At 35.9% G+C, this 15187-nt stretch overlaps 1 protein-coding gene across 1 annotated transcript in view; it reads left to right on the top strand.

Moving 5' to 3' along the window:
• Window positions 1-9749, top strand: part of LOC105619180 (furin-like protease 2) — a 25154-nt gene extending 15405 nt beyond the window's left edge. Inside the window, exons 4-15 of the mRNA XM_012200706.1 lie at window positions 315-609; window positions 3192-3364; window positions 4217-4882; window positions 5261-5477; window positions 5915-6398; window positions 6943-7130; window positions 7242-7490; window positions 7908-8376; window positions 8453-8652; window positions 8727-9008; window positions 9255-9463; window positions 9642-9749. Coding sequence (XP_012056096.1) covers window positions 315-609; window positions 3192-3364; window positions 4217-4882; window positions 5261-5477; window positions 5915-6398; window positions 6943-7130; window positions 7242-7490; window positions 7908-8376; window positions 8453-8652; window positions 8727-9008; window positions 9255-9463; window positions 9642-9749 — 3540 coding nt within the window. The remainder of the gene's footprint in view (window positions 1-314; window positions 610-3191; window positions 3365-4216; window positions 4883-5260; window positions 5478-5914; window positions 6399-6942; window positions 7131-7241; window positions 7491-7907; window positions 8377-8452; window positions 8653-8726; window positions 9009-9254; window positions 9464-9641) is intronic.
• The last annotated feature ends 5438 nt before the right edge of the window (window positions 9750-15187 follow it).

Genomic DNA, 15187 nt, shown 5'->3' with positions numbered 1-15187 from the left:
ATATATATATATATATATATATATATATATATATATATATATATATATATATATATATATTACGACAAGTAAATATATAATGAATTTAACCTGTAACTGTTTTAAAATATCTTACTAAGGAATACGTTTAAGTAGTGAAAGAAAACGTTTGAGCAGCCATATAAATTTTAAAATATACAAATTACTACTAATCCTCAAATCTTCTTGTGCTTTACTTAAAGGAATGAATAATAAAACGATTACAATAGAATAAGAAAAATAAATTCTTGTTAGATAGTTCAAGATAAATTAAATTTAATATTTCTTTGCCATAGAACGGTGGCGCCAAGGATGGTTACGACATGAATCTTGGCCCGGCCTGGCAGAAAGGTTACACCGGCAAGAGTGTCGTTGTTTCGATTTTGGACGATGGCATCCAGACCAACCATCCTGATCTCGCACTCAATTACGATCATCAGGCCAGCACGGATATTAACGATAATGACGACGATCCGATGCCAAGGGACAATGGCGACAATAAGCACGGCACTCGATGTGCCGGTGAAGTTGCCGCCGTTGCCTTCAACCAATACTGCGGTGTTGGAGTTGCTTATAATGCCAGTATCGGAGGTAAGGTCATTTATAACGAAAATCAAAATAATATCTATATAATGTAGATAAGAATAACCACTTAATCGTGGTGAAAGAAATTAATTATGGAAAGAGAAAGGGAATAATGAAATTCTTCAAAGCTATTTCGAAAATATTATACATGGAAAAGAAAATTTATGTCAAATAAATAGCATGATAATTATTATCGCGAAAATCTAAATATATGTAATCATTAAAATAACCACAATGATATTAAAATATCTGATATTATGAAATTGGTGATATTTTAAAAGGACTGACTATTTTGAAGAAATGCTATTGAGATTTATAAATAAAAGTATCTTTCCATCATTTTTATTCGCATTGTTAATATTTGATTTTGTTTATTAATTTATTATTTTTAATGATGTCATAAGTAGGATGATCTAAAAAGAGATAATAACAAATTTCTAACATAAAATTACTTAATGCAGGAAAAGTGTGTAATTTTCTGTTCATAAACAAGCGACTTATAAGATATCGATTTTCTAAAATTTAAATTTGTTGTCATGTTTGATTATATTGTTAGAGTCATGCAAGAATTGAATTATTATCTTAAATTATAGCCTGTATATTTTGCAGCGAAAATTGAATGAAGCGAAATTGATTCATATAATGTATAACGCATGTATGAGAGAGATCAATATTTCCTTTCTCTTATACTCCTACGTTTGATAAACTAGAAATTGGTAGAACCGTTTTATGTTCTGATGGATTTTGTTGAAATTTGAAATAGGTTGTTACTCAGGTGTGTTAGTATTTCCGATGATGAGAATGCGCTCATCTTAACTCACGTGTACAAACGTTGACGATGGATTCTCCCAGGCACACAGATACATTAAAATCTTTTGTCCATTTAATTTTCAAACTAATACAAAACCTAATTCTTCGATTTAATTTTAATCTTGATATATTTTAGTTTCATTGTCTAACATACAGATACGTTGCGAGGTGTATTCGCCATTCATTCTCAATGTTAATTACAAAAAAATGTGCGAAATTGAGAATCTCTTCCGTAAAAAGGTCATTAGAAATTTACGCGCGTTACATTAATCGCCACCGAGAGAAAGATTGACGATAATTACGAGTTCGCAGTCTATTCGAGCTGTCGTTAATCTTACATCTGCGAAAACGCTTCTCATCGAAGCCGGTAATCACTTAATGCGCAATATAAGAGACAGGCTTTCGCATCGTTGTCTCGAAGGCGGTGTTTATCTTTTCTTATGCCGACTGAGCGAATCCTCCTGGGATCGTTCCAACGCTGACTTAGCCGGCGAATCGTTCCACGGAAATAAATAGTGCAGCGACCGCTGGGAATGTCAGGTCTGGTGGTGGTCGCTTTATCGTCTCGACCCGCTGAAGAATAGGCCAGGTTTTCCGGGCGCTCGCAGCTATTCCCGACTCGATGCTATCGAACTGTATTAATTCCGTTAACCCACTTCGAAGCGAAACGAACGTCCGTAAGCCGTCGGGGCTTACGACGAGTGGAACAGAGTGAGGCCGAAATGATAGCGCGGAACGATACAGCAGCGTTAACCGGATATTGAATTCGAGGAATTGATGGTCGCAAGCGCGCTGCGCAGCGAAATTAGAAATTTCGATACAGCATCGGCGGGAAATTTTGTTAGAACCGCGAGACGCGGTAGTTTCCGCGATAATTAACTATCGTTTGCCTACGGGACACTTTTGCACGAGGATTAGAACGTGATGGAATTTCGTGATAGAAATACAGAATTTGTCAGTTATTTTCATTCGGAGATTTTACCCGGTACGATTTGTAATCTTGATAAATTTGACTTGTCTTATTAAATGAGACTAACTTAATTTGCTTGAGGTTTATTAGGATGTTTGTTCATTAGAAAAGATTGAAACGACATGAACAGGACTTTAACTGAATCAACTTTAATCGTATCAATTAACTCTGAGTTTTAATGTAGCACATTAAAGAATACTTTTGGTTAAAATGGTTGTTAAAAATGAGCAAAATTAGATTCTGATAAATTAGAATTACATCATGGTTGTACATCTGATTATCTCGGATAGAAATTGTTGTCAGTACAGTAATCAAATAATAATTATACTTGTAAATGTAATAAGCAGAATAACACAAATAGAATAATACAAATTCATTTGTATCTTCCATCAAATGAATTTATACAAATATTTAGTTATGCAGACTTTAGAATGCTGTGGAATGCGTGGACAGAAAAACAAACGGGATAAATAGAAAATTATAATAATTAAAATCACGCGATTATATTGAAAATATTTATGTTATATAATTTACTTATATAAAACTATTTATATAAATTATAGAAACTTGATGTAATAACTTGATAAATTTAATAAAAATTAAGGAATTAGAAAAAGAATCAAATTAATTGCTAAATCATCAGAGTACTCTGCATTTCCTCTTTCTCTGTTACTTCGAACTCTCGTCTCAGATAGCATTAAAATCGATATTAACAATCCGCACACGACAATCCGTGAGATAAAATCACTGCACACAAGAAAAGGAGAGAAAAAGGACTTGTTTACGCACATATCTCCCGTGTTCTCAGGCGTGCGAATGCTCGATGGCCCGGTAAACGACGCCGTCGAGGCCAGAGCTCTGGGATTGAATCCTGATCACATCGACATATACAGTGCCTCCTGGGGTCCCGAGGACGACGGCAAGACTGTCGACGGTCCGGGCCCTCTCGCCAGGAGGGCGTTTATTTACGGAGTGACGAGCGTAAGCTACATATATCGCCTACCTTCTGCGCGTTCGCGAAGCGAGAGGATCAATTTATTTTCTGTCGCAAGAGCTTTTCCCTCGACATTTTATTTTATTACTTCGGGAGGATTTAAAAACATCTCCTTAACGTATGTCGAAATAACGAACTTCAAGTAAAAATTATGGATTATAAATGAAGATTCATATTATTATCATATATTATGTTCGTACGTTTGTTTGTTGAATTCGTAGCTTGGATATCATCTTACAAAATATGAATTTTGTACAAAATTGTAGAAAAAAATTTCTTTTTGTTTAAATTGGTTTAGTTCCATGTTAAATTATTTTTTCAATTAGAAATAAATATCAGTTTGTATCAGAAAGTAATTTGTTAAAAAATAACAACGTTATAAATTGTTTTTTCTGTTAAAAAATTTGTTTTCCGTAGGTTTTTCACAAACTAAAACGATATTGTACAATATTGAAATAACTTTCCACACATACATTATGTTTTGTTAAAATAATTTAATTTTTAATTTTTTGAAACAAATGCTTATTAAAATAACATGAATTTAATAACATATATCTTGCACAGAATTTATTTTATATTTAATTTAATATTTTGTGTAGCAAAATCAAATATTTCTCTTTATTTATAAAGATTTTAATAAGAATATAATTATTCTATTTATATTTCGAAATTATTATTTTTATAACATATTAAAATGATACGGTTATTATTATCTAATTCTATTATTGTTATAAATTTTTGTGTTATTTTATAAAATCACAAAATTACACGCATCCTATCGCTTCGTCGATCATTGTTTTTTTCCTGAACATTCGCGGTACTCTTTTCTTCCCACGCAGGGTCGCAAGGGTAAAGGTTCGATCTTTGTGTGGGCATCCGGTAACGGCGGTCGACACACCGACTCGTGCAACTGCGATGGCTACACGAACAGCATTTTCACGCTGTCGATATCAAGCGCAACACAAGGCGGCTACAAGCCTTGGTATCTCGAGGAGTGTAGCTCGACCTTGGCATCCACGTATTCGTCGGGTACACCCGGTAACGACAAAAGCGTCGCTACCGTGGACATGGATGCCAAGTTGCGCCCTGATCACATCTGCACGGTGGAACACACAGGGACATCTGCTTCAGCGCCATTAGCTGCTGGCATCGCTGCCCTCGCCCTCGAGGCAAATCCTACGTTGACATGGCGAGACATGCAATATCTAGTGGTACTCACCTCGAGATCCGAGCCGTTGAGCAACGAGCCCGGCTGGATATTGAACGGTGTAAAGAGAAAGGTCTCCCACAAGTTCGGCTACGGTTTGATGGATGCGGGCGCCATGGTCAATCTGGCCGAACAATGGACCAATGTACCTCCCCAACATATCTGTAAGTCTGATGAAATTAATGAGGAGAGACCGATTGATCCCACATATGGGTACACTCTGAGCGCATACATGGATGTCACTGGATGTGCTGGATCTTTGAATGAAGTGCGATTCTTGGAGCATGTGCAATGTAAGGTAAGATCGCAAACCGGAAAAAATCGTTATTGTCGTTTCAACATATATAGTAATAATTACATAGATAAGAAGAATAAATAACTTTAATTTTCCTAAGAAATCAAAGTGGTATATATTAAGGTTATTGACACACGTAGTTTAATAAATATTAAATATAGTAACGTCAACAATTTTAACTTAGAAATTATTGTAGGAATTACTGTTCTCGTGATATTACACTTAAAATTACTATAAATTTTTTATATTTATTGTGAAAAAAAATTATACTACTAATTTTCTAAGAATAATTAGAAGAGTGCAATGTATTACTACTTATGTCTTCTGCTTTTTGTATATTAATTTAAAACTACAATATTTTAATTCTCGATCATGAAATAGGTTTCTCTAAGGTTCTTCCCTCGAGGAAACTTGAGGCTCTTATTGACCTCGCCAATGGGCACAACTTCAACACTATTATTCGAGCGGCCGCGCGACGTTCTCAGTTCAAACTTTGATGACTGGCCCTTCCTCAGCGTACACTTCTGGGGTGAAAAGGCTGACGGTCGATGGACTCTGCAGATCATTAATGCTGGAAACCGACACGTCAATTCACCAGGTAAGTGCTTTCCAACTATTTCCAGCTATTTCCTATTTCTCCCATCAATTTCGCAAATTATACAATTTATATAAATTGCTTCAGATAAATAAAATATTTGTTTTTAATTGCAAAATAGAATTTTTTATTTTGTGTATATAATATTCAATCATATTTGTTTTCACTGAATATATCCATCTCAAAATTGATATTGACATTGATATCGTCACTATTGATTAAATTTGATGCATAAACTATTATTATTGTTTTTGAAATCATAAATTACAGGAATATAAGTACATGCAGTTGTAATTTTTATATAAAATATGTTCCAAGTTTTCGAAACTTGTATTGTTTTTAACGATCAAGAGTTATTTACACATTCTTAAAAGTTATTTTAATGTAATATCATATGAAGATCATTCCGCCATAACTCAGGCTTCTTATTATATTATTAGGCATCCTGAAGAAGTGGCAGCTGATTTTCTATGGCACATCGACGAACCCGATCCGGATACGCACGCGACAATTTAATCCGGTACATCAATCTGCGTACCTTCCTTCTCATTCCGTGCATTATCCATTCACGGTAGACGATGATCCGCTACAATTGTCCGGTTATCCGGGCAACAGGGACTTCTTTTCTCCGTCTACCTTTCAGAGTTACCAAGGCCCGTACAGCGGTGCCGCGTCGAATCTACAAGCATCCGTCGCCACTCTGGATGGCTCGTCGGCGCCGATCCTGTCGAACCATCTACCCGGCGACGTCTCGTCGGCGTCTGCCTTCGATTCACCTTCGGCGCCATCATCCGTGCAAGCGGACGGTTCTCTCGATACCACCAGGAGGATACTGCACGACTGCGATCCTCAGTGTGACGCGCAAGGCTGCTATGGCAAGGGTCCGACACAATGTGTTGCTTGTAAAAATTATCGTCTCGATAAGTGAGTAGATGAACTTAGAGCTCCTTTGATTAAGACGATACGATTGTCTCGTCTGTATCATGAAAAGAGCTTCTTAAAATATATGCCTTTTAGCATATTTTTATTGATTCTTAAGTGTGAAATTAGAATAATATTTATGCATTTAAAAAACATTACATGTTTTATATTTTAATACTGTTACGCGATTATTAGATTATGCTGGCACTAACTGTTCGTGTGCTTTTTATAAAATTAATAAAACAATTTTGCAATGCCACGAAACTATGGATTATAATGGTAGGAGCATTTGAACATAAAATTACTGATTCTATTTGAGAAAGTATATAATTAATATCATTGTATATATTGAATTTTTTTTATTTTAATTAAAATCTTTTTTCTTTTATTATTAAACAAATATTTTTTACTACGTATTTATAATTTGTTTTTCACACAGCTCAATGAATCCATCATTTTCATTTTTTTTATTATACCTCTCCATCGACCCTTTTCAATGAAAACGCGCTTTAGAAACAACGCGAGGAGTCTCTTACCTCTTTTTCAGCACTTGCGTCAGTCGTTGTCCGCCAAGGAGCTTCCCTAATCAGGGCGGCGTTTGCTGGCCATGTCATGAATCCTGTGAAATTTGCGCGGGAGCAGGTCAAGACTCTTGTCTCTCGTGCGCCCCCGCTCACCTTCGGGTCACTGATCTGGCAGTCTGCCTTCAACAATGCCCCGAGGGCTACTACGAAAGTATGTGGAAGAGAACAGATCAATTCATATTCGTATTTAGATCTTTTTACCAATTTTATCTTCTTAAAATCGAATAACGCGACGCGTGAACTTTGGCATCTTTTCACGTAGATACTGAGAACAGCACGTGCGTGCCATGCGAAGCCAACTGCGCCAGCTGCCAGGACAGACCGGACAAGTGCACCAGCTGCGAGCATCATTTGGTGATGCATGAGAACAAATGTTACGCCGCGTGTCCGCCCTACACGTACGAGACGCAAGATTACAATTGCGCACCGTGTCATCCTACCTGCGAGACTTGCAACGGCACGGCGGATAACCAGTGCATTGCCTGCCGATCCGGGCTGTTCGCTTTGAACGGTGAGTTGTTATGCAATTTATTAAAACAATAATTAATTTGTGACACGAATATGATAGTCTACAAAATTTGGATATTTTGCAGTAGGATATATTACTTTTACTTTTCAGATAATTGAAAAGATATTTGACAACAATTGCAAATCTTTTGAATATTTTATATAAATATATGACTATTTATATAAATATTTTATATAACTATTTATATATTAAAATATACAATTATATTGGAGAAAAATTAGATTTATTTAATTACATTAAATATATGTAATTCTTAAATGAAATAAATGTTAGATTTAAATTTTGTATATCAAAACTTGTACGAAAAGATTTAAATTGCCGTACATTCGATACTCTACAGTCAAAATGTTGTAACCATAATTAGTTTCCGTTAAACGGTTTTCCACAAATATGTCGTAGGCACGTGTCGCGCTTCATGTCCGGCGGGTTATAGTGCGGACAAGAAGCGACGCGAATGTGTGGCATGTCCACCCGGCTGTGCGACCTGCAGCACACTGAGCTGCACCAGCTGTATCGAGGGTTGGAGCCTGAACAAAAAGGGCTTGTGCGCTCCCGAGAGTCGCAGCAATTGCAATACGGGCCAATATTACGAGGATGGTCAATGCAAGTCCTGCCATTCGTCCTGCGAGACTTGCGCCGGCTCTACAGAGGATCACTGCATATCCTGCCCGAACCCGTTGCTTCTTCAAGGTAAACGTTGCGTGTCCCAATGTGACGACGCATACTATTCTGTAGTACAACCATCGCGACCAGTTTGCGTTCCTTGCCTGCACACTTGCAAGAGTTGCGTGTCTCGTCTGAACTGCACAGCATGTCAAGACGGGTTACAGCTGCAGAGCGGAGAGTGCAGATCGTCCTGCGCGCCAGGGTAAGAGTTCAGCGTTAAAAGATTGGTAATAAAACAGTATCGACATATCTTTTTTAACTTTGCTTTTTCGTTTTAGTTATTACAGTGACAGAGGTCAATGTGCCAAATGTTACTTGTCATGTAAAACATGTTCGGGACCCAGAAGAGATCAGTGCGTTACTTGTCCGAGAGGCTGGCAACTAGCGGCCGGCGAATGCCATCCCGAGTGTCCAGAAGGATTCTTTAAGTCAAATTTTGGTTGTCAGAAATGTCATCACTATTGCCGTACATGCAAGGGTGAGTTACAATCGATCAGTTGCTGTCGAATTAAATTTATATTTCTTATTTCAACGGGAAACTATTCATTCCAGGCGAAGGTCCACTAGAATGCACTTCATGTCCACCTCACTCGATGTTGGAAGGTGGATTATGTATGGAATGCTTAGGAGCACAATACTACGATTCTTTGACTCAGCTCTGCAAGAGCTGTCATTCTGATTGCCGCAGATGTACCGGTCCCGGCAAATTCAGTTGTGCCGCGTGCTCGCCGCCACTGCACTTGGATAAATTGAACAATCAGTGCGTTCCATGCTGCACAGGCAATGAAAAAGGATCCCAAGCTGAGGAGTGTTGTCTCTGTGATCCAGAAACTGGTAATTTTTACGTTTATGTCTTAACATTATATTCATATATAATTAGTAAAACGTATTTTTTTACTTTTTATTTTATTTATCAGCATCTATCAGCGAATATTTCATCAGGAAAGATATTTTAACTTCTTTAAATATAAAATTTTTCTATTCTACATATACAATGTTTTATTATTATTGTTATATTGCAGCTTTATCATTATAAATATCTTTATATAGTTATTGAAGATATATTTTTAATATTTATAGGCGGCTGCAGGAACAGTTCGCCGGCTGGTAAAAGGAGGGTACCGGGGACGGAGTTCTCAGCCAACGCCGCAGTTTCTGAGACGTATAACAATTATGGCGGAAGTAACAATGATTCAGCTTCACTCGCTGTAACAGCAGCCACGACCATGGCAGTTGCCATCTGTTTAGCATCGATTGCGTTGTTCGCGATGATATTTGTCGCTCTTCAGGTATATACAATAAAAAAATTTGAAAAACTTTGATATACGAATTTATGTTAGACTTAAATTTAATTTTATTATTAAATTTATAACTGAAAAGTATAATTTATATATATAATAGCTTTTGAAAAATAAATTTGTAAGAGCGAAAAGCGATAAATGTGCATCACAATTATTTTATTCACAGGCTTGGTCCGGTAGAAGGGAGACTAATATGGGATATACGCAGCTTGCCGTGAAAGTAGAACCGTCCGAAGACGTGGACGCCGATGATTCGACGGAGCTGATGACCTAGACTTCGTTAAAGACGATGTAGCTAATGACCTCTTGTCGAAGAATCGCAGGGAGATCGACGAATCTCGATTGTGATTGGTTCATCGAGTCAGAAGTTACGTGCTTTTGTATTAGCGAGGTCCAAGGATAGCCCTTACATGTGATGACAAAGAAAATAGGAAAATGGTGGTAAATACGTAGCGGGGAGGAAAGAGTTGAAGAAGGAGGAGGAGCAAGCAAAAGAAAGAAGATTTGTCGAAAACGTGATAGTAGAACTCCGTTAGAGTGTTGTATGAATGAACAAAATGACAGAGGAAAACAGAGAGAAAAAGAGAGAGTGAGAGTGAGTGTGATTGTTGTTTACATGACCGTAGTACGGTCGCGTGAATGTGTGAATGTACAAGGAATGTGTTTTAGCTAGAGATATACTTTTTTGCCCGTCATCGTTGTCAAGTGTCACCGATACCATCGTCGCGCATACTAAGACACTTCCGACACGGATAACGATCCGAAATACGGAGAAAAAGGGTGAAGGACATTATGAAGTGCCTGATTAGTGACACCCTTGTTTCCACATCCTTTCGCGTTCCCCCTCCGACGCTTTCTGTCTCCGAAGTAACGCCGAGCCTTCGTCGATTATCCCGTTGACTATATCATCATTGCGTGTATTCGCGAGTAAGTAAAATCTCAGCCAAGCGACGGATAATATGAATACGTTTCGTTGCGCGTTGCGAGAGTCGAGAGCAATCTAGTTCGTTTAATTAGCATTCTTTAACTGTATCGATTTTTTTCTTCGCGCAACATTCTTCCTGACGCAATCGACGATCGAGTTATCGAAAGGACAAAAGCGCGTCTCTTTCTTCACCTCTCTTCTAGAAGGCTACCAACACCCCACTAAGTAGGGTGAAGGGACATGTACGTAAAGTGGCCTCCGTACATTAGGCTGAATCACGGACCACGTAATCGTAATCGTTAATTGTGAATTATGAATGGATATTGTTATATATTTGTATAAATGATAATAGTAACAAATGAGCGGACAAAGGGGAGTAATCGCAAGGATCAGGAGGGGGAAGCGAAAGAAGCGAGATGAACCAGGAGACGAGGTGAAGGACTGAAACGGAGGAAGAGGAAAAAGAAGATTGTCGCACGTGAGCTTCGTTCTCCTATCTTAAACCTAATCGTCTCGACTAATCAACACAATTCGCATGCCCGAAAGAACCAAACCAACGGACTCTTACTGCGATCGCCCAGTTATCCGACGCGTCTGTGACATCAGTCGTCACATTCCAGTACCTCCCAAGCTGATACAACACATGCCGTCGACACAAGCAATGCGTTTTATAAACTGTTTGTTGTTATTACTTGATTGTCTACTCTAATGTTTTGTTTAATATCTCACTTTCCGCGTTATTCTTACTTATTTCTTTAATTCTCGCTCGTATTCATCCTTTCCCCGTTTCGTTGGGATCGCATGAGAGGAGGGAAATCGTAAAAAAAAAAAATGAAAAAAGAAACTAACGAATGAATAAAAAAAAGAAGAAAAAAGAACTATTATGCAACGATCCGCGAATCGATATTCTCGAAAGCCATCGCCTACTCGTGTGAATATTGACTTTCTCCTTGTGATTTGATATAAAGCTATTATTGTACTTTTATGATGACCGCGATTATAAATATATACATATATACACATACATAACGCATAAGTATATAAATCGCTTCCTTGAATATCCTTTTGCTTTACTCAGATTCCTGATATTCTATTTTCCTGTATCGTCCGGTAAGTACAGCTACAATATTGACTTTAATTACGGTGATGCACGGGAAAGGCAAACTGATCGTAGAAGTCAGGAAGGAGTGAGATATATCCAACGGTAACCGAACTCTGCAGCTATTACTTAATGAAACATCAAAGATTAACTTCATGAACCTCACAACATGAATCTCTACCATATACAAAAACAACAAACGAATAATTTTTATTTTCAAATACGATACAAGTATTTACATATATTATGAGAGGCGGAAAAGTAAAAAAATCTTGATAATGTTATCGTAGATTTCTTCGCGATTTAATTATACTGTTTTAATGATTGCGCGAGGAAGTTGCAAATTGATTGTTTTCGTTTAACAATAATTTGCAGTTAGTTTAAGAATATTTGTAAAGAATCGATTAATTAAAAAAGGTTTTAACAAATTTTTTCAATAAACCACGTAAATAGATTTTCCTTCATATATTAATTTTTCTTAGAGATAATTATGTTGTACTGAAATCAAAATTATTTAAATGTTTTGTTAAAATTGTTATATTTATATTATCAATTTAGATTCGAATTAGAATTCTATACATTTGGCGACAACCACATATTACCTGGTTTCTAATTGCGAGTAACATCCGCAGGTAACATCGACCTCGTTGGACTCTATCGGGAATAAGAATCACGAAATGAAGTTCTTAATTAGAATACGAGAACTACTAAATCGCCGTGTCACGCGATGAGAGAAAACGGCGCACGTCAGCAGAGCGCTGGCAACTCAGTGGAAATTACATTTGGCCGATTATCTTACTTCTCCTCTGACAACTAGGGTGAAGCTGTGAATGACACGGGAATGAATCGTAAGCGCTCGCTTCTGACATTCTGTTTGTACTCTTCGATTCTCTCATGTATATTACATCCAGAAGCTGATATAATAGGCGATGAGCGATGACAGTTGCGGCAGGAGGAAAAGGACGATGTGAAATTTCAATTTCGTTAAAAAGGAATATCATTCTCTTGCCGGACAACCTTCATTCATTTTGATGCGTAAACTCGCTCATTTCAGTAAAATCACATAAAGGAGAACGTATAAAAATATAGAATCTTGATAAAAAGCATTAAGTATTTTTTAATAAATTGTAATAAGATACATAAAGCAAGATAATTAAAATCAAGCAGCTAATAAAAACTATAAGTAACTAATAAAACTTATATACAAATGGGTGAGGAAGGCCATATTCGGCTAAGGTAAGTCTTAGTGCCAAATAATATTTATTATGTGAATTTTTATAATTTTTATAATTTTTAAGAAAGATATGATATATATTGATTATTTATTAATATATCATTTTATTCGATTCTGAAATTTGTGTATTTATATATATATATATATATATATATATATATATTTCTTTTTCAACTTAATATCCACTTTTTATAAATTGCCAATTTTTTTACAAAAACTGAAAAATATTTGCAAATTTTTTTCATTTTTGCATATATTACTTTGAATATTAATTGCCTGAATTTTTTTTAGAAATACAATAAAAACCGTGAAATTGTATGGAATAGTCAGAACTTTTGCAAATATTTGACTTTATATCTGAATTTTTAATTAAAGCAGAAAAAGTGCAAGCGATTGAATTGATTCTCTTTCAAGTCTTCTGTTCTACAATTTTATGAATTTTTTTCAATCTCTATATCCATACGTAATATATGAAGTAAAAAAATATCTCTAAAATCAATTCTTTTTTAATTATTCTGTTTTCTCTTTGCTCACAAAGTGAACCTATTGTAAAATCATATAACTTCCGTATTACTTCCACAGTCACAAATACCCCAAAGGGATACCCAAAGGGGACAGACGTAGTTGGCGTTTTCTTTTGGAAATATTGCCAAAATACACACGCAAGTGAAATAGGGATGGAGAGAACGGAAGCGACTTTAATCAAAAGTTGACCTTTCTCTGCCACTCTCAAATCATCCATTTCCATTGCGCTGTTTTTCCTAGCCGTTCTTGCGAAAAACGAACGAATGCGAAGCTATATGCGAGCCCAGCGGGTCATGTCCGAAGGCGGGAAATAAATAAACTTTCCGGTATACGAGTGCAAGTGTGTTGTAGCGAAATAAAAATGGGTGGTCAGTGGCGATTCGACGGAGAGGGATCAAAGGTGAAAAGGTGTTGTACGTGGGGTGAGAGATGAGAATAGACTGACCAGAGTAAAAGGCAAGATCGATGTGGTGCCTCGGGCGAAAAGTTTCTCTCGATAGAGCATCGAAGAGTAAACAAAGTATTATCAGAGGTTTTCTTCTTTCTTGGAGAAAGGATCCTTAAAAAGAAACCTAAAAATTCTTCCGGAATTGGGAAATAAATGATTCTGAATAAGATCGTTTGAATACCACTTAATAATAGTAGTTTCCTATGCAATATATATATAACAACAATATTTCTGCAACGTTCGCAATATTACTAAAACATTGATGCAATGTTACTGTAATACAGAGCTTTAAGCCTATTCTACAATGTGCTTTTTGATTCTTATTACTTACTTTTTACTATTTTTTACATCTTGCTTTCTTGTTTCTTATCTGGTTTTTGTTTTATGTCGCTCGAGATAAAAATTAACGAACTTCGAAAGAAACAAGAAGTACATAGTAAGAAATATAATTGTCAATAAAATAGTTGCAAAGGAAAAAAAGCAAAAGATAAAAAGCAAGAAATAGTAACAGAGCGCATTATAGAACAGGCTTTAGAAATAGCTCGAAAAAACAGAGGCACATGTTAATAAAAATTTGTTAATGTTTAGAGAGAAGATAGGAGATATTTTTTAAATCTTACACTTCCTGCGTAAGATTTAATATAATTCAATGTATTTCTTATCCCAAAAAAATGATAATATCTTAATGTCATCACAGTAGCTTCCTATTCTGTACAGATTAAATTATTAAATAAAGAAAAATCTTTCTGGTAACCACGCTACTTATGTTTTAAGTGTAAAAGTTTGCATTTTTTAATATAATTATCTAATGTGAAAAGCAATTGCAATAATTAACTTTGATTTTATTAATTTTTATTTCGTTTGATTTTATTTGAATTTATTTATTTTTAATTAACTTTGATATTAATAATAAAAAAGAAAAGTTGAAAAACTGACAAAAATTACTAGAAAGTATATATTTCCTTGCAATTTATGTAAAATCTTTTTTTAAACTGAACGATGATATTTTAGGAATAAATTTCTTACCGAATGCAAGCATATTATTCTTTAATGGGAAGATGTTTCTATCCTCTATAGCAATAAAAATTAGGAATCTCTAAATATATATGTATATTAATTAAATTTTGCGTTATGATTCGTATTGTATTGTCACACAAATAAGATTATATTTAATGTTCAATAATAAAAACGAAGCACTTATAATTCGTTATCACGAATAACAAAGCAGCCAATACCTTTCAATGAAAGTAATCGTCAAAATATTTTTCCGCGAGAAGATCGGAAATGCTAACGGCGCCGTGATAATGGAACGTCGCACACAGAGAGAATGTGGCAAAAAACTTTGCGAGAACGGAAACGAAAGTCGTGCAGAAAAGAACGACGCGATGGGGTAAAGGGAAGGTTTCGTCTCGGGAGCGGATCTTAGTCCTTTTATAGTTACTCGCGGGAAGAGAGAGAGAGAAAGAAAGAGAGAGAGAGAG

Source organism: Atta cephalotes (assembly GCF_000143395.1).
Source record: "Atta cephalotes unplaced genomic scaffold scaffold00019, whole genome shotgun sequence".
NCBI classification, from domain to species: domain Eukaryota; kingdom Metazoa; phylum Arthropoda; class Insecta; order Hymenoptera; family Formicidae; genus Atta; species Atta cephalotes.
Note: the sequence above shows the minus strand (reverse complement) of the source record. Positions and strands in the feature narration are given on the sequence as shown.